At 48.1% G+C, this 18,891-nt stretch overlaps 3 protein-coding genes across 4 annotated transcripts; 2 read left to right on the top strand and 1 right to left on the bottom strand.

The window, feature by feature from the left end:
* Positions 1 to 381: 381 nt before the first annotated feature.
* On the bottom strand, positions 382 to 6,569 carry LOC117849966 (disease resistance protein RGA2). 2 transcript variants are annotated; one of them, XR_004639132.2, is made up of 5 exons: positions 5,215 to 6,569; positions 1,829 to 5,037; positions 816 to 898; positions 652 to 734; positions 382 to 486 (listed from the first exon to the last, which is right to left on the bottom strand). XR_004639132.2 is itself a non-coding variant. In XM_034731720.2 (4 exons), the coding sequence occupies exons 1-3, from the start codon at positions 6,006 to 6,008 to the stop codon at positions 849 to 851; spliced, it is 4,053 nt and encodes a 1,350-aa protein (XP_034587611.1). In that variant the 5' UTR covers positions 6,009 to 6,568; the 3' UTR covers positions 382 to 734; positions 816 to 848. The 2 variants fall into 2 exon arrangements, 1 of the variants encoding a protein (XP_034587611.1); XM_034731720.2 differs by having other exon boundaries at positions 382 to 734; positions 5,215 to 6,568.
* A 1,953-nt stretch (positions 6,570 to 8,522) lies between these two features.
* On the top strand, positions 8,523 to 9,611 carry LOC117849415 (pathogenesis-related protein PRB1-3). Its single transcript, XM_034730956.2, has 2 exons — positions 8,523 to 8,641; positions 8,903 to 9,611. The coding sequence occupies exons 1-2, from the start codon at positions 8,523 to 8,525 to the stop codon at positions 9,609 to 9,611; spliced, it is 828 nt and encodes a 275-aa protein (XP_034586847.1).
* A 3,060-nt stretch (positions 9,612 to 12,671) lies between these two features.
* On the top strand, positions 12,672 to 13,539 carry LOC117850094 (EPIDERMAL PATTERNING FACTOR-like protein 2). The gene is made up of 2 exons (XM_034731886.2): positions 12,672 to 12,926; positions 13,067 to 13,539. Exons 1-2 carry the CDS (start codon positions 12,825 to 12,827, stop codon positions 13,358 to 13,360), a joined length of 396 nt encoding a protein of 131 aa, XP_034587777.1. The 5' UTR covers positions 12,672 to 12,824; the 3' UTR covers positions 13,361 to 13,539.
* The last annotated feature ends 5,352 nt before the right edge of the window (positions 13,540 to 18,891 follow it).

Raw genomic sequence — 18,891 nt, 5'->3', positions numbered from 1 at the left:
GATACAAACTACTAGGTTATTGTTTGATTGTGACTGGGTGTCAAACTGACTATCTTTTTGCATGTTGATAGCATGAAATCAGTAACAATTTAATTGACTGCACCATGAAGTTATTGGTCCTTTGGCATGTATGAACAATTGATCAGTAGCAATTAGTCAAAACGCTAATTGGTCACCGAAGAAGTAATGCACTAAAAGGAAGGCACATTTGAAATTTGGGCATGATCTTCAACTTCCAATCATGTTAAGGGAAAGTAAAGCAAGTTAAAAATATCAGTATTATCTGAAAAAGGAAAATATCAATTCAATCGAATAGTCACTTAAGGGAAATTTTTTTTGAATATGTGAAATGGACATAATAGAAGAGAATGGTCACAGAAATGGCATAATATCTCTCCAAGCTCAGTTATAAACATCATAGTTGCAGTTGGTATGCAAAATGCAGAACTCTCTTCCAATCACAGGGAGATAACTGCCATGATGTAGCTGTATTAATGGGAGAAAGTATTAATATCCCAGCCTCCACATTCATTTGATGCAAAAATAAAATAGTAATATATCTCTCATGGTTATCAAATATAAATAAATGTCTGGTATAGAATTTATACTGCCTTTAACAACTTGCATCAGAGCCTGTATGGTAACTCAGACCTTGATCAACGATCAACATAGAAGGAAAATAGCATTTCCATATTATGGTTTGGATGCTGACAGTAAATGAGGCAAACATGTCCCTACAATAGACAGGATATGGAATCAACACTAGATTAATTGAAATGATTCTAATAAAAACCCAAACTTTTTATGCTACTAACCTGGTACTTCATGTTTTGACAGCTCACTGATTTCTACGAATGAATGGCATATTTCCATGTCTTTGGTTTCAATAACTTGGCACCTGGTAATCGCTGATGTTAGAATTTATCAATAGTATAACATGAAAAACGTGTACGTCAAGCAGATTCGAGTATGCATATTAAAATATACAACTACCGAATTGGAAAGAGAAAAACTCCAGTTCTTTCTGAAACAAAAACAGAAATAGTACATTTTTGTGCATCCAAAGGCGTGAAGTTAGCAAAAAACATTAAAAGAAAGGTACCACACAGTAGGCTCCTGGGACCTTTTATTTATTCCACATTTTGTCCTTTAGACAGCAAAATTCAATTAAATTGACAAGTAAAAACCTTCGTTGCATTGGCAACTTGGCATCTCTATTTGAGGTGTAACATTAGGGAAATAGAAAAATATCAGTTCAATGTAAATTGAAAAGAATCTATAGTCGTGTTCTTAATTGTCCAAGTGTATTGGATTTTTTAAATTTCGTATTGTGCAAGTGCTGAAACCAGCAATCTACTATGACAACTGCATGAAAAGTAACTTTGTGGGACACTCTTCATGCGTTTTTAGTGATTGCTGAGTTCTTTCCACTATTCCTTATCAATAATTTCTGGGCACAGTTCACACCTAGCTATTGTCTATAGACGCAAATACTAGTAGCAGTTCACAGAATAAAGATGAACTGAAGACAGAAGTGGAGGACCAAAGATCTATTTTGCAGCTTCTTTAGTAGTCATATCTATTTAGAAATTCAAAATGGATAATTAAGTAATACAACTCGACATGATTATACCAAGGCACCAAAATTCTGTGGTCGTGTGCTGCACCTTTCTCTAATGTAAAAATATCATTCAAACTACTGCATGGATGCTTTAAGGCGACTGGTATATATATTTCTAGAATGCGGGTCTCAGGTTGAAGAGGATATAATACACATGAGCAGATTTATGCATTTGATGGTGAAACGACAAATGAGTTTGGTGGGTACCTTCGTAACGAGCATCCAAATCTTTATGAATGAGGTTGTCCAGTCTCTTCTTCAGGGATGAAGGAAGCGACTGTATACCTGGACATGATGTAATTTCAAGATGACGGAGAGATGAGTATGCTTGTGGCCCATCGGGCAAGGATGCCAGGCTTTTGCATTCACTAAGAACGAGGCGTTCCAGGGTTGAAAACTCTCCCAAGCAACATTCGACTGATCTCAACTCTGGGCATTCCCAAATATCTATTTCCCTGAGGGATGGGGGAAGGTTGAGAACCTCTGACAAGCTTTCGCACCGCCATATATCTAGAGATTCAAGACATGGAAGTAGTAAGTGATCCCGGGCCGATGATGACAGCTTCGGTGCAGTGCTGGGCCCTTGATTTAATGTTGGCTCGTCCTGTTGCTCTCCGAATATGGACTTAAGCTTAGGGCAGCCGCGCAAATCCATCGTCTTGAGAGATGCGGGGACGTTGAAGACCTCTACCAGACTTTCACAATCCCACATGCATAGAGACTCGAGACGGGGCAGAACTTGGCTCCTTTCTGATATTGGTTGGCCAGGAGCAGCTTTCGCGTACCCAATCAGACCACTGCACTCCTGAATGAAAAGGTACCTCAAGGATACCAAGCTCTGGAACTCTTTTTCTGGCCAGTAGACAAGCGCATGGTTGATCCTCTCAATTGTCAAATATTGGAGCTGGACAAAACATGTCCATAGTGCCAGTGGACTTGAGGGGAACAGAAAGTTGCAGCCGCTTAGCTCCAGACGTGTCAGAGGGGATTTATTATTGGCGTCCACCAGCTCAAAGGCACTATGCACAGTTGGTAAAGTAGTTTCTGTGTCTTCGACTGATAACTCCAGTTTGGACAATGAGTTAATAACTGTAGGATTTATTATTGCTGTCAGTTGGCTGCCATTTATTTCTAATACACCGAGCTTTGGTGCTTCTATCACCCCCGGTTGAATTGTCAACTTCGGACATTTCTTTACAGACAGGGTCTCAAGGTCAGGGAATCTCTGCTCTTCCGTCATCCCCAAGCTCTTAAAACTATCTAAGTCTTCTAACTGGAGCCTCTTTAAGTTTGGAAATGCTGACCATGCTGTAACATCACTATGGTCAAATGATACTCCCTGAGATGTAGCTGATGGTAATGCTGCCAGTTGGGGGCACTTTAAGATTGATAACTCTTCAAGATTTGGAAATATTGTATCTCCTTGATCTGCTTCCGTTGCCTCCCAGCTCTGAAAGTTGTCCAACCGACACAATATAAGTACCTTCAGTGCTGGAAAGGATGATCGTGCCTTTCCATAATCTCCACCACACAATGTTGTCCCAAGCTCCAAGTCTTCTGATTTTAGCACCTTCGGTGCTGCTCCGAGCTCAAGCCCTCCGAGAAGTGCTGGTCCTGGTAATGCTGTAACCTTTCCACAATTTCTAATAAACAACTTCTCAAGTTGAGGAAACATTATCTGTTCTCCTTGGACCCAGTTTACTTCACACCATCTATCAAATTCCGGCAGTTCGTCCAGCGTAAGCTCCTTCAGATTAGGAAAGTGAAAGAATGTACCACCACTGCACAAGCTTTGCAGTTTTTTCAATCTTTCCAGACGAAGAACTTGTAGAGCTGGTACACTCCCAAGTGGAGGAAGCTTATTGGACTTGTTACAGTCAGAAAGATAAAGCTCCACCATTTTTGTCAGAGTACCCATCCACGTTGGGAAACTGGTTCCCTGGTAATGCTCTATCCTCAGAGCCTCTAGTCCAGGAGGAGCTTCAAGACCCTCCAGCACCTTATGACAATGTAGTTTCTCCTCCTGACTACCTGTCCACGTTAATGACAATTCCCTGAGCTCCTTTTTATTTCCAAGATTGGCCTGTTTTGCATCTGCTGCATTTGTCACATTTTCGAGTTGACTAAGCAGTAGTGGACCACCAAGGTTGTTTAAATGCTGCAGCTCTGCAATACTACTGCAATCAGGGCCTGTACCCACTACAAAATTTGTAAGTGTTTGCAGGGAAGTGAGATGTCCGACCTCTGGTGGCATGCGCTTCAACTTCCCACATTGGTGAGTGTAGAGGTGACGGAGGGCAGTCATGTACTTTATTCCCTTTGGAAGCCGGCCAAGTTCGCCACAGTACGCAACATTCAGCGTTTGCAGATTGTACAAAATGCTGATATCTTCCGGAAGTGCCACTATACCACTACACGAGATATCAAGATACCTCAAGAGATGTAGCTGCTTTGGTTTCAGTAGGATTGTATTCTTATTCAGACGAAGTCCCAATGCACGCAGAGAGCTGTATTTTGCGAGATGCTGCAGGGAACTTTCTATGTACTGATCACATAGTAGTGTTTGCATAGCTGGAGACCTTATATTCAGAGAATCATTCAAAACGGCCTCTGGCTTCTCACATGATAACAATATATGACGACAAGTGTTCTGAAGAAACTCATCACTCTGCTTTGGCTTCTCAGTTATGGTAGCAACTTCTTTGCCCATGACAGAAAGTGCCACATCGTGCATAAGATCATGGATTTTACATGTACTTGTAGAGAAATACCAATACACGGAACCATATCCTGTCCCTACTTGCTTCACATCTTGAAAGAATGACCTTGAGACCAGCTCACTGAAAATCTGTTTACCAATTGTTTCATGATGAACATGTTTTTGTTCGGGAATAAAGTCATTTGCCATCCATAGTTGGATCAGCCTTTCCACGTCAATCTCATGGTCCTTGGGAAACACAGCACAGAAAGCGAAGCACTGCTTCATGTGTGATGGCAGGTCATCGTAACTGAGCTTGAGAATAGGCAGGATTTGATCGTCCTTGTTATGGGCGATGCTTTTGCTAAGCACAGCCTCCCATTCTTCCGTTGTCTTGCCGCGTAGTACAGATCCTAGTGCCTTCGCTGCCAATGGAGACCCTGCACATCTCTCAACAACGTCATCAACCAAGCCAGCTAAATCAGCTGGTTTTCTCTCTTGCGAAATGAATGCTTTAGTCTCAATAATTTCCTTGATGAATTTATTGTCCAAACGTGCAATGTCATGTCCTTTAACTGTACCCATGAGTTGAGCTATTTTTTTATCACGGGTTGTCGTTAGTACGGCGCTACCAACATCACCATGTTTAAGACAGGCATTCAGCTTGTTCCACTTGTTCTCATCCTTATTCCAGACGTCATCCAATACAAGAAGGTACCTATTACAAATAATCATGCCATTAGTGTGTTTCTATTTGAGTACGTCTTTTTCTTAAGTTATGTGAATGCCACCAGAGGAAGCCTAAATGGTATTTTGAGCGTGTGTGAGGAAAAAAACCCGTGTGCGTGTTTGAGATGAGTGAATCAACATCAATTTAATAAATTCTAAAAAGTACCTCTTTCCAGCGAGTTCTCTCTGAAGGTTCTGCAAGGCACTCTCCAGGTTGCTCTCAGAAGCGTTGCAGATCTTGTTGGCAAGGTTACAAATATCGAAATCATCTGACACGCAGACCCACTTCAGTAGGTGGAAATGCTTCTTCACTTCTAGGTCATTATAGATGAGCTGAGTTAGGGTAGTCTTGCCCAACCCACCCATCCCCACAATGGGAACGACCATCGGATCCTTATTGTTAGCTTGTTCTTCGACCAACATTCTAACAATCTTTTGCTTCTCTTCATCTCTGGATCTGCTGACAATCTCTGGGTCAACCATGGTGGAGTCATTCTCACGCAGATAATTTATCTGAACCTGCGCTTGTGGCTGTTTGTCGAACCGAAAGTCGCGCATCTGGTTGACAAGGGCCTCAATATTGCGCACAATCTTGCAAAGCTTGTTGCCCATCCTGTAACGGAACATGATGCGGTTGCCCATCCCGAGCTCGATGTAGCGCCCCTCTTTCTTGGCTTGACGACGGAGGGCCTCATAGTTGAATTCATCGAAGACTTGGATGGCCTCGTATGCCGCCACCTTAAGGTTCTGAAGCCAGGGTCTGATTGCTTCTCTGGAGGTTGCCTGCTTCTCTGCGGCAGTGATCCTTTCCAGGATGGCCGGCAGCATGACCTTGAGCTTCCCATGCTGCTCCTCCATGCCCTCCATCACCTTGTACTGGTCCAGGAGGTAGCTGGACGCCTTCTCCTTCACCAGGGACAGCAGTGGCCCGACCACCATGCTAGCTACAAGCTCGGACATTGGAGCAGTCAGAGCTCACGAGAACACACGCTGAGAAATGAGGAGCGCCGCCGGAGGAAGAGGCCCCGTCGAGGTGGAAGGCCCCGTCGCCGCCGTCCTTGCGCCCGGCGGCGAGGTCGTGGAGGCGCTGAAGGGGTGGTGCTCAAATGCACATATCGTTCTGGTAGCTGGGTGGCGCGGGTGGCGCTTTTTCTCTCACAATCTTCTTCCTCCTCCCGATCATCTTCCTTTATTCTCTGCTACTTCCACTCATCTTCCTTTTTTTTATTCTCTGCTACGTGGAGGCGCTGAAGGTTCTTCTTTTCTTTATTCTCTGCTACTTCCACTCATCTTCCTTTTCTTTATTCCTTTTCCAATTCCTTTTCTTTATTCCTTTTCCAATTGCTTTTGGTTCTGGATCAGCAGCAGCACTTGTGCTTCTTGCCTATCTTCCCTCCTGCTCTTCCCTCCCCACCATCTTCTCACAATCTTCTTCCTCCCGATTCCAAGTCTTCCAACTTCCATCCATGTCGACTTGCTTTCCGCTCATGTAGCAGCTCACCAATTGGCATTCTTTCTAGACGTTCAGAGCCAACTGACAAGATGACATGGAGACACCGATCGACAAGTGGAATATATATATATATTTTAGTAATGCTAAGCTACGGGTGCCAGACGCTCCGCTAAGCATCTGATCAAACATTCTCCTCCACACATTTCATTTCCACCAACGGGCACAACCTTATCCTCTCCTCTACCACTCATTCATCTCTCTCCTCTCCTATTCCACTCATTCACATCTCTCTCCTCTCTGGTCTGCGCCTCTCTCCTTGAGCTCGTCGCTCCCCCGTGGCCACGGGCAAGCCACGCTGGACGTATAGGAGTATACAACTTTTATTAGTGGAGACAATCCGGTAAATTATTGTATCTTCCCATAAGCATTTCGAGCACAGGCCGAGCCCGGTAGGTTTTGGCCCGCCCAGTTTAGATGTCGGGCCAAGCGTGGTCGAAAAACTAAAGTCTGAAAAAAATCAGGTCAGCCCGAGCCCAACCTAAAAACTCAGTCTGATAACACTACGCCAAAATCGATTTGTAGTGGCGGGTAAAACACCACTACGCTAGCGGGTGGAGCGCCCACCACTAACTTGGAGCCAGCACAAATGGATGCACCCGCCAACACAGACACCACTATGCTAGCAGGCTACCTAACCAACCGCCAGCATAGTGGTTCACTATGCTAGCGGACGAGGTAACCAACCGCCATCACAGTGAGCACTGGGCTGGCGGTCGACCTAACCAACCGCCAGTAATTTCATGAGCACAATGTTTCACTCGCCATGAGCGGAGCTTTTTTCGGCACTCGGTCTTAGCCCGACGTGGCTCGCAAAATGCTCAGGTCGAATCTTCCCAACTAAATATGGGTACCAGGATTTAAAGTTAAACGGAACCATGTGGGTGCCTTGCACCGTACCAACAACTCCATCGCCCCTAAAATGGTGTCGGAAAGTCTAAAATCGTTGGAAAAAGAATATTTTAAGTGGAAAGCAAGGTAAAAACAATTGAACTGGGCCTCCACACGGACCACACCTCCGTGGTGTGGGGCGGCAGTTGGCCCATCAAAACCTGGTCAGCCCAATGGCCCATCAAAACTGAAACTTCTTTGAGTCGAGTGCGTGGATCTCTCAGGAAGAATGTGGACAACCTCTTGCATATGATTAATGACGTCAATTCTGTTAGTGGAGGACATTATTGATCATGGTTGCTGCTTATAAAGTCTTATTATTAGTCCCGGTCGCTGGTTGCTGCAGTCTTTTTCGGTGTGAAGTCTTTTTCGGTGTAAGAATGTGACAAGCTAGTTGAGAAGACAAATTTAATTTATAAGGTGATTTGTTTAGGTGCCCGGTGGTAGGTAAGCTTCTCGTCTCCCATTTTCTTTTCTTTTCCTCTACCCCCTATATTTCATGCATCTTACGTCATCTTTCCAAAGGAAAGCTAGTAAGGGCAGCACTCAGAAGCTCCATGCATGCCGAGCGCGTGCAAAAACCATCCCAACTATAAATTTCTTCCAGCTTTGAAGCAGATGATGTAGTTTTGATAAAGTTGGATATTTCTTCCAATACAATGCTAACCGGCTTACATTTAAAAGAGTAACCATTCAAAACTTAAGATGTTATGAATCTAGATATATATTATGTCTAGATACTAGATACATAGCAAAAGTTATGAATCTAAAAATGCTAAAACAACCTATGATTTGGAACGGAACGGAGGGAGTATGTTTCTTACGTGGGCTGAGAATGTATGGGCTTAGTCGCCCGGCCCATTCCTTGTGACGCCTGGCAAGGATTGTTTGTTCCTGCGCGGCGGGGCGCGGTTGACGGCTCGCCGTCGCGTCAAACGAGAAGAAAATAGCATGCAGTGCGTGTCCATTTGCATGCATGCATGGTCTGGCTCCCCCGGGAATAGCAGCGACCGGTCGCTACAAGAACACATGCGTGGGCCGACCGACGAGTGCTTGACCATATGCAGGCCACGATGATCTCCAACGCCGCCGTGCTCTGCCTGCTCCTCTTCTCCGCCGGCCAGCTCGCCGCGGCGAGCAAGTCCTTCGGCGGCGGCGGCGGCGGCGGCGGCTATGGGGAAGAGGCCGGCGGCCACCATGAGGAGCCGGAGGTCTTGGCGCAGCTGCCGCGACTGACCCCGGAGGCCAGGCCGGTTAATAATAACTATAAAGCTCCAGAGAAGGCTTGGTCGTACTCGCACGGCCCCGACGAGTCGCCGACACCGGCGGCGCCGTCGAAATCGTCGTCGACACCTCCAGCGGTTGTTGCTTGGTCCTACTCGTACGGCCCCGAGGACGAGTCGCCGACACCGGCGACGCCGTCCAAGTCGTCGTCGTCATCTACCCCGTCGACCGGCGGCAAGGCTTCCAGCAGCGGCACGCCGTCGTCTACAACACCGGCGATGACGCCATCGAAGTCGTCGTCATCATCATCTACCCCGTCGACCGGAGGCGACAAGGCTTCCGGTGTCGGCGCTTCAAGTTCAACCAAAAACAAAGGGTACGGCAGCGGCACACCGTCGTCGTCGTCGTCTACGACGCCGGCTTCATCAGGTGGCAGCAGCAGCACACCGTCGTCTACGACGACGCCTGCTGGTGCTGGATACGGCCTGGATCCCGCCGGCGAGCCGGAGTACGGCCTGAGCCAGAAGGCGATCGACGACATCCTCAAGGAGCACAACGCGTTCCGGGCCAAGGAGCACGTGCCGCCGCTGTCGTGGAACGCGACGCTGGCCAAGTTCTCGCAGCAGTACGCGGAGAAGACGCTCAAGGGCCCGTGCAAGATGGTGCACTCGACGTCGCCCTACGGCGAGAACCTCATGCTCGGCACGGGCGGCATCACCTGGAAGACCACCGTCGACCAGTGGAGCGACGAGAAGAGGAGCTACCACTACGGATCCAACTCCTGCGACGCCGGCAAGATGTGCGGCCACTACACCGCCGTCGTCTGGAAGGGCACCACCACCGTCGGCTGCGGCCGCGTCAAGTGCAACAACGGCGACACCATGATCATGTGCAGCTACTGGCCGCCGGGCAACTACGACGGCGCAAGGCCCTTCTAATTTCTTCGTCTAACTATGTACACTCTATATGTATCGTCATCCACACCCAGCCATCCATATGTACTAACCTGGCCTGCAACGTTACGTTATTTGAACAAACAATCAAACATCCAAGTGTTGGTCGATGTCTGTAAAACCCAACATTATTTCTAATCTAAGTGACGTGACAAATGGAACAGTTTTCTATCCGGGTTAATCGGTTTCTAACTGTTGGTTAGATTCCTTTTATGCCCTTGCTGCCCACTCTGAGTGGAGAGTGGTAGATTGGGTAATTACCGATGGGTAAATGGTAAAATGCACGTGCAGAATTAGGCAAAATCCAAAATTTAGCTTATGAAATCTGAGCCAGAATCTATCCCGCTTGGAGACATATTAGATTTTGGATTCTGAAAATGTGCGCTCATCCAAACGCGGTCGAAACATGGAGAGTGTTGAGCCAGGCACTTCACTGGTGCAAGACAAAATGTGTGGCTTGTGAGACCGATGGGCAGCTAGTACAGTAGGACTGAGCAGGCTGCAGACCTGCAGTGAAGTGGCAAAGGGTAAAATACGAGGGCCTCTCCAATGTGTAGAAAAATCTGATCCTATACAATTAATGCTCCTATAAATTCAGGTCCTAGACATAGGCCCCGTTTGTTTCTTCAGGATCTCCTAAAATTTCTGTCACATCGAATGTTTAGATACTAACTAGAAGTATTAAATATAGACTAATTACACAGATAGAGGCTAATTTGTGAGATGAATCTATTAAGCCTAATTAGTCCATGATTTGATAATGTTGTGCTACAGTAAACACGTGCTAATGATGTATTAATTAGTCTTAATAGATTCATCTTGAGAATTAGCCTCCATATGTATAATTAGTTTTATAATTAGCTCATATTTAGTCATCCTAATTAGCCTCCAAATATTCGATGTGATATAAATTTTAGTCGGAACTAAAGATCCAAACACCCCCAATTGTGTTGTGTGGCTATGGACCCAGGTCCTAGACATTGTGTGGCCAGTTCCATGCATAGGATCAATGTATGGAACCAGATACCAGCAAATAAACAATTCAAAAGTCTCACACAAGCATGACAACAAGTATAGAACCTCCAACTACCAACCGCACCACCAGATTCACGTTTTGACCATTGACTTGTGGTCAGCACGGCTACACTTGACCATTGCCTCCCTATTTCTTCTACCCATTGCTCTTCCTATAACCTTTCATCTATTTGTGTTCCTCTTTCCTGTAGCCTTTTTCTCTTCATTTATCTGTGTTCCTCTTCCTGCAACCTTCTTCTAGCTGTTGCCTTACAGCTTGCATAAAAGGACATGAAAGGTTCATGCTCAAAGCAACACCAACAACTGAATAGGAAGAGGATAGGTTCAAGCTCAAAACAACACAATACTAGCACACAAACCACATTGATTGGCTCAGATGGATCCACCAAATAGAAGTTTCTCAAGATTGCTTGGAGGCCACAAAGTACAAGTTTCTAGCACATCCCAAAATTCACACCAAACCATATTCCCAACTCTTTCAACCAGTCTTAGTTTCCTCCCACATCTTTCAACCATGCACAGTATCCCCAAAGTAGCCCACCTACTCATGGATTGCAGAATTTCAATCCCTTTGGCGCTCCAAGCAACTTCCAACAGTATGCCCAATATCCACCAAATTATCTAGGTTTTCAACAACAACCACAATTTGTGCACTCTGGTGGAATATTTGGGTCTCCAACTGGTGCATCTTCACATGGATCCGATTCAGCAACACCACAATCGCATAGAAGGGAAGTAGAGCAAGCAAAAGAAGTCAAAGATTCAAATGGCAGCAGCCCAGATAAAGGAAGGAGGGGTGTGATAATCAATTACACAGAGGAGGAGAACCTGCGGCTAGCAAGTGCATGGCTAAAGCATTTTGTTGATCCAGTTAATGGAAATGACAAGACTGGGGAGTATTATTGGAGGAGTGTAGCAGAAGAATTCAATTCAACCAAGCCCATAGGAGGAAGAACAAGGTCAAAAGGACAACTGAAAAGCCATGGGGCAAAGTTTCAGCAGGCAGGCAACATAATCAAAAGGGGTCAAGTGTTCTTCGTGTGGGCGACCAAGCCTCGAAGTGGCAGAGCACCTGGGGTGGCGTGGCCCCTCACTGGGCTAGAACTCGAGCACCGCCGTTGCCCTCCTAAGCCCAGCCGGAAGATTCGCCTGCCGCGTTCGGGGTTGCCGTGGCCTCAGACGATGGAGTAGAGGTGTAAGCTGGAGTCGGATGCTTGGCGCGGGCGGCGGCGGCTCGGACGGCCACGGCCAGCGGCGCGGATCGAGATCCTCGAGCGGATGAGGACGGAGGCGGTGTGCGGGATAGGGATGGAGTGGACGAGAACCCGTGGAAAGCAACGAGCTGGGGAATTTTTTAGTCAGACGGATCCCACGTATGGACGCATCTGTTGGTTCTTTGCATTGCGACCCGGTCAAATTCATGGTGGGTCCCACCTTAGGACCAGGGGTGCATCCATGCGCTGGAGAAACCCTGAGCAACGAGTTAACCTGCAGCTGTCCGTTTCATGGGGTGTTTGGATACGAGGTGCTAAACTTTAGCAGGGTCACATCAAATATTCGGATGCCAAATAGAAGGAGTAAACATGAGCTTATTATAAAACTAATTGCACAGATGGAGTCTAATTCGGGAGATGAATCTAGTAAGGCTAATTAATCCATCATTAGTAAATAGTTACTGTAGCACCACATTGTCAAATTATAGACTAATTAGGCTTAGTAGATTCGTCTCGCAAATTAGACTCCTTACAATTAGTTTTGTAATTAATTTTACAATTAATTTTGTAATTAGTCTATATTTAATACTTTAATTATATCCAACCATTCAACGCGACGGGTGCCAAACAGGCCCTCATCTTCTTTCACGAGAGGATCCATTCACTCAATCGCTTCACTTTATATGCGGATCATGTCAGTCAGCAGACGCGGATAGCTTTTGCCCGGCGGCTCGCGCATATATTGCCCTGCAGTTGCAGCACTCACCCCCCCCCCCCCCCCCCCCCCCCCCTTCTCTCTCTCTCCCTCCCTCTCTCTCTCTCTCTGTGAGCTGGCCAGCATTCATCGTCCCTTGCTTGTTCATCTTCTCCTCTCCTCCTCGCCAGCCAGCCGGCCGGCTAGCCATTTTCTTGCTTGCCGGCTTTTCTTGATCCGACGATCTTCCACCGAATGGGCCACCGTATCTTCCTCCGCTCGCTGGCGCTTCTCCTGATCATCAGAGCCGCGCATGCCACAGGCCATGGCGTCCAAGCTGCTGCCGTCACCCTGCAGGTACCATTTCATGCTCCATATATTAATAAGCTGCAAGAGATTCTGCTTGCACATTAGAATTTCTTCAGACCAGGTGTATTGCATAGATAATGGATGCTGCTGTGATCGATCGATTGATGGGATTGTCTTGTGGCAAGCAGGGCATGGGTGGTGGCGTGGGGAGCAATAGCATGATGAGGACCATGGTCGGGTCGAGGCCGCCGATCTGCGCGGGGATGTGCTGGTGGTGCGGGGGCCGCCGCTGCGTGGCCGTCCAGGTGCCCATCACGCCGCAGCAGGACAACAAGAAGATCCCCCATCATCATGCCCATGGTGGTAGAGGAGGAGCATCGTCTTCGTCGGCGCTGATGCAGAAGAAGAAGGCGGCGGCGTCGTACGACGACCGCTCCAACTACAAGCCGCTGAGCTGGAGATGCAAGTGCGGGGGCCCCTGATGTTCCTTTTATTTGGTTATATATAAGCTAGCGCTGCGGCATGCACGCAGTCTCTTCGATCGTGTGATTTGCTAGTGAGTTTAATGAGACTGATGCTTAGCTAGTGTTTTGCCTGCCTGGTGTTAAGTTGGTGATATGCATGGTTACGAATTGAATCAACGTTCCTCTTTGCTTTGCTAGCTCTGGCCGGCTTTCCTTCATCATCAGTGACGAACACTAACGGCAACTCCAAATCAGTACGTAGGTGATAAAAAATGCTAGTGGGGAAAAAAAGAATGGAGTTGTCTTCACCTAGGACTTTCATTATTATCCCTCTGTTATATATCCGTTCTCTGTGCTTTGTCTCTAAATCCCCTCTTCTCTGAAACAAATACTAGTTGGTGACTGTGTCAGTGTGTAGGAGTAGGGAGACAAGCAGATTCGGGTTCGGTCGTTTTGCTGTTGTCGCGTCGTGGCACGTGCACGCTTGCAATAGACAGCAACGTCCTGTCTAATCCAATTGAAGAGTTACCCATTTAACTCCAGTGCAAAGCAGTGCCCCCCTCTGCGAGGCTGCAGCAAAATGCCTACTGTATTGAGGAAGCAAAGCTGCTGAACAGCAAAACGATGGAGCGGCTGCCACTGTCTGTTCATCTGAAGAAGGGCTTGCTGGCCTGCTGCAGTGCTGCTGCCTGGAACTGATTGCAGGAATACCTCTTGTACAGTTGTACTGCGACTCTCCTATTCTCTAGGTTCACGCCTTATAGTCCTACTCAGTTTTTTTTTTTGAACGGAAAGGGCACGAGAGTGTGCCTATTTCATTGATATAGAGGAGATACAACCGGCGGAGCGGTCAAGAAAATAAAAGAAAAAGAGAAGGAAAAGGAAAGGGGAACAAAAACGGCGCAGGGGCATCGGAGCGGTGTGATTACGGTAGCAGGGCCGCTAGGTCTCTAGCTCCCGCTGCTATCCACATATTAGCTGAGGATTTGATTTTTGCCATTAGTTGTGTTGTCGGTGAACCCTTGTGGCGGAAGATGCGGGAGTTTCGTTCGTTCCATAACTCCCACATAATCAGTAGGGTTAGGCTTCTGCACGCTTTACGTGGGGTCCCTGGTGTTGATGTGATGCCGATCCACCAATCAATGGCCCTTGTACTGTGTTTCCATTGCTCCGGTTGCAGGTTTCCTTGTGATAGCCATTGGGCTATGAGCTTCCAGATTTGTTTTGTGTATCTGCATTCAGCTAGGAGGTGATGCGCCGTCTCCATCGTGCAGCGGCATAGGGTGCAAGTAGGAGTATGGTCCCAGCCCCGCTTTGCTAATCTGTCCGAAGTCCAAACCCTGTTTTGGAGGATCAACCAGGCAAAGACCTTGCATTTTGCCGGTGCCCAGGCTTGCCACACTGTTGCCAGGTTTGGCGTTTTGACGCTACCTAGTAGTTGGGCCTTGTATGCTGAAGCTGAGGTGTACTGACCGCTCTGGGTGAAATTCCATGTAATTTCGTCCTCCTGGTCCGAGTTTAGCTGGTATTGTTGGATTAGAGGCCATAAGGTTACGAATTCGCTGAATAGAGTGTTTGTGAAGCCTGTTCTGTGTTGTAAATCTCTAATCCAGCTGTTATGGTGGAAGGCCTCCCGTACTGTTTTCTTTTTCCTTTTGGTTTTCGCGTAGAGATGTGGAGCGATGTCCTTTGGTCGCCTCCCTGCGACCCACGCATCTTGCCAGAAGCGTGTGTTGGCCCCATTGCCGAGTGTGATCGTCGTACATGCCGCGAAAAGGAGTCTATCTTTGTCGTCACAGGGTGTTTCGGTTCCAACCCACGTCTTATCTGGGGAAGCCCATGCATGCCATAACCATCTAAGGCGTAGCGCTCTTGCGAATTTATGGAGGTCAAGGATTCCGACGCCGCCATGTTTTTTCGGTAGAGTTGTCCTCGTCCAGTTGATTTTGCATTTGCCTCCAGTAAGTTCTTTGTCTCCCGCCCATAGGAAGCGTTTTCTGATTTTGTCAATGTCCTCTAGTACTTCCTTGGGCGTTCTGAGGGCCGTCAGCGTGTAGACGGGTTGTGAGGATAGTACAGACTTGGTGAGGCATAGTCTGCCTGCTTGCATGAGATTTCTGCCCTTCCATTTTGAGAGTTTGCTCGCCACCTTGTCGATCAGAGGTTGGAAATCAATGCGGCGTAGGCGTTCTACCGTTAGAGGGAGGCCCAGGTATTTTATCGGGAAGTTCCTCCGCGCGACCGGGAGGTCACTGAGCAGATCCTGAAAGATAGCGTGGGAGCAGCTGATCGGTGTGACACTCGTTTTTTGGATGTTCGTTCTGAGCCCCGTCGCTTCCCCGAAATTTTGAAGGAGAGTCTTTAAGTTTGTGATGTCACGTGTGGAAGGTTTGACAAAGATCACGGCGTCATCGGCATACATGGATGTTCTCATAAATGTTGCACGGTTGTTTAGTTTTTGAAGTAGTCTCTTTTCCGTGGCAGCCGATAGCAGGTACTGTAGTGGGTCAATTGCTAGGATGAAAAGGAGCGGCGATAGGGGGTCGCCCTGACGGAGTCCTCTCCCGTGTTGTATGTGGTCCAGCGGGAATCCATTTAGAGAAATTCGTGATGTTGACGTGGTGAGGATGGCCGCGATCCAGTCCCTCCATTTTGGTGGGAAGCCTCTGTGTTGCATCATGGTGAGGAGGTAGTCCCAGCGTACCGAGTCGAAAGCCTTGGATATATCGAGTTTCATAAGCAAGGTCGGTTGATTACGTCGGTGGAAGCGGCGTGCTAGGTTTTGGACGTACAGGAAGTTATCGTGGATGCTTCGTCCTTTTATGAAGGCACTTTGGCAAGGTGAGACAAGTTTGTTCATGAGAGGAGCTAGGCGCAGGGCCAGGGTCTTTGTTATAATCTTCGCGATGGCGTGTATGAGACTAATGGGCCTGTAGTCTGCGATGCACTCCGCCCCTTCTTTTTTGGGTATGAGAATAATTGTGGCTTTATTCAGAAGGTTGAGATCGGTGCAGCGAGAGTTAAAGAAGGAGGATATCACCGCCATGAGGTCACTTTTGATAATCTCCCAGCAGGTGGTGAAGAAAAGGCCTGTGAAGCCGTCTGGTCCGGGCGCTTTGTTTTTTGGCATCTGCGAGACGGCCTGTCGGATCTCCTCTTCAGTGAAAGGGTTGTCGAGCATTGACAGATCGACTGTCGGGAGAGCAAGAGCTGGCCAGTTTAGGTCGAGCGTCCTGCGTGGCGGTTCCTGCATGATCTTTTGGAAATGATCTTGTACGATCTGTAGTTTGTCATTATGGGTAAGTGCCCAGCCGTTGTCGTGACGTAATTTCTGAATGAAGTTTTTCCTTCTTCTGCCATTTGCTTTAAGGTGGAAAAATCTTGTGTTGGCATCTCCTTCTTTTAGATAAGTGACTCTGGAGCATTGTTTTTTCCTGGCTCTCTCTATGACGGCCCACCCCATGAGCCTCTGCTTCAGTTTGCCCCGTAGCAGTGTTTCTGCCGAAGACAGCGCGCGGGTATCCTGTGCCTCATCTAGACGTAGAATCACCTCCTGAGCCATGTGTATCTTCATACGTGTATCTGAAAGCATTGATCTACTCCAGCGCTGTAACGCCTGCGACGTGACATAAAGCTTATGGCCCAGCCTATGGAAAGGTTCTGTATGCTGGGTCGGTGTGTTCCAGGCCGTGGAGACTATCTCTTGGAAGTGTGGCAATCGTACCCAGAAATTTTCGAATTTGAAGGTTGCAGGTCGGCGTATAGTGGCGTGATTAGTTAGCAGCACGGGACAGTGATCCGAGTGGGATGATGATAACACGTGTAACAGACAGTTTTCGAATCGGAGGTCCCAGTTTTGATTGCAGAAGACTCGGTCCAGGCGGACTAGTGTTGGTGACCTTCGTTCATTGCTCCACGTGAATTTCCTGTTTTGCAGGTTGATTTCCTTTAAGCCGCAGAAGTTGATGGTGTTTCTGAAGCTGTTCATGAGCCGCCGGTTGATGTTCGTATTATTTTTATCTCTTGCACGGTAGATTAAATTGAAATCCCCTAGGATTATCCATTTGGTGTCGTCAGATGGTTTAAGAGACCGCATGTGTCTTAGAAAAGTTTCTTTTTCGTGGCGTCGTGCCGGGCCGTATACCGTAGTTAACGTAAAGGTGGTCATGCAGTGCCGGATTGTGACCTCTGCCGTTATGGAGAATCTACCAGTTGTTATGTTTTGAATTTGTACTGCCGTGTCATTCCAAAGAAGGAGGATCCCTCCTTTCGTACCTAACGCCGGTTTATATGTGAAGCTGTCTAATTTGTAGGCGCCCAGAAAGGAAGCCAGGCTCGAGTCGATGGATTGTAATTTAGTTTCTTGCAGGCATGCAATTTGGCATGGTGTCGATCTCATTAAATCATGCACGGTTAGACAGCGGGCTGGCGCGTTTAGTCCCCGGGCGTTCCACGATAAGATATCTAGGTTGTCGTATGTCATGGGGTGGCGGCTGTGCGCATGGGGTGTAAGTCGCAGCGGTGATCGGAGCAAGTTAAAACGTCGTCGTTTATGTAGAAAGGTTCGTTGGCGGGTGTTGGCGTACGGATGACGTGGGCAGCAGGCCCTCCTAGTTTTACGGAAGTTCGCAGGTTCATGATACATATGATTGCCCGAAGGTCGAAGCCAGCAGGGCGTGGAAAGGTAGGAGCCCGAAGGTCGCAGCCAGCAGGGCTTTGCAGTACAGGTACAAACAAAAGGATAGAAGACATGTAGTGACGGTAGACGCGGGAAGACGTTATCGTCGCTCTAAGCCGTGGGGTTCCCATTAATCGAATTGTGGCTCCGCCGCGGCCGTGCCAGCATGATTCAGGAGTGCCTCTTCTATCATGTCCGCCCCTTCATCGTCCAATCCAAAGATGGCCGTCAGAGCTGCCACAATGGTCTCCGGGAGAGGGCCCTGAAACATTGACAGGAAGTCGCGAAGGACGTCGTCAATGGGAGTCAGCTCTTCGTTGGTTAAACCCAGTTTCCTGCATAGATTCCTCTGCGCCTTCTCGGTCACCGGCATGGGTGGTTTCCTTGCGAGTCGTGCACTTCTCCGGACGGCCGTCATATCGAAGGAGCGGCGTTGGCGTTGGCGACGCAGCCCCGGCTCCTGGAGCAGTGGTGGAGGTGGATTACAGAAGAGAGAATCAATCTCTCTCAGGTCTTGATCTCCCTCCCTCAAACTGCGCGGTGAGCTTTTCTGGGCGTTGAGAGAATTGAGGCCCAAGTCAGTGGGCCTATCGTGGCTCACCGCCGGACAGGCCGCGTGGGCTATGGACCCGGCAGCGGACCCAAGCATCACCGGGCCGGCATGTGTCGCCCCCTGGGCCGGTGAGGAAGGTGACCCGGCCAGTGCGAGGGAGCGGCCTGTGGAGCCCCCCCCCCCGCCACCAGGCCACCAATGCGGATGGCACTCAGCCCAGGCGAATTGGGCCGCTGGCCCAGCTGGGCCGGTGAGGAAGGTGACCCGGCCAGTGCGAGGGAGCGGCCCGTGGAGCCCCCCCACCACCAGGCCACCAAT

The sequence above is a fragment of the Setaria viridis genome, chromosome 3 (assembly GCF_005286985.2).
Source record: "Setaria viridis chromosome 3, Setaria_viridis_v4.0, whole genome shotgun sequence".
In the NCBI taxonomy this organism is placed as follows: domain Eukaryota; kingdom Viridiplantae; phylum Streptophyta; class Magnoliopsida; order Poales; family Poaceae; genus Setaria; species Setaria viridis.
The sequence above is the reverse complement of the archived record's forward strand: the minus strand, read 5'-3'. Positions and strand labels throughout refer to the sequence as shown.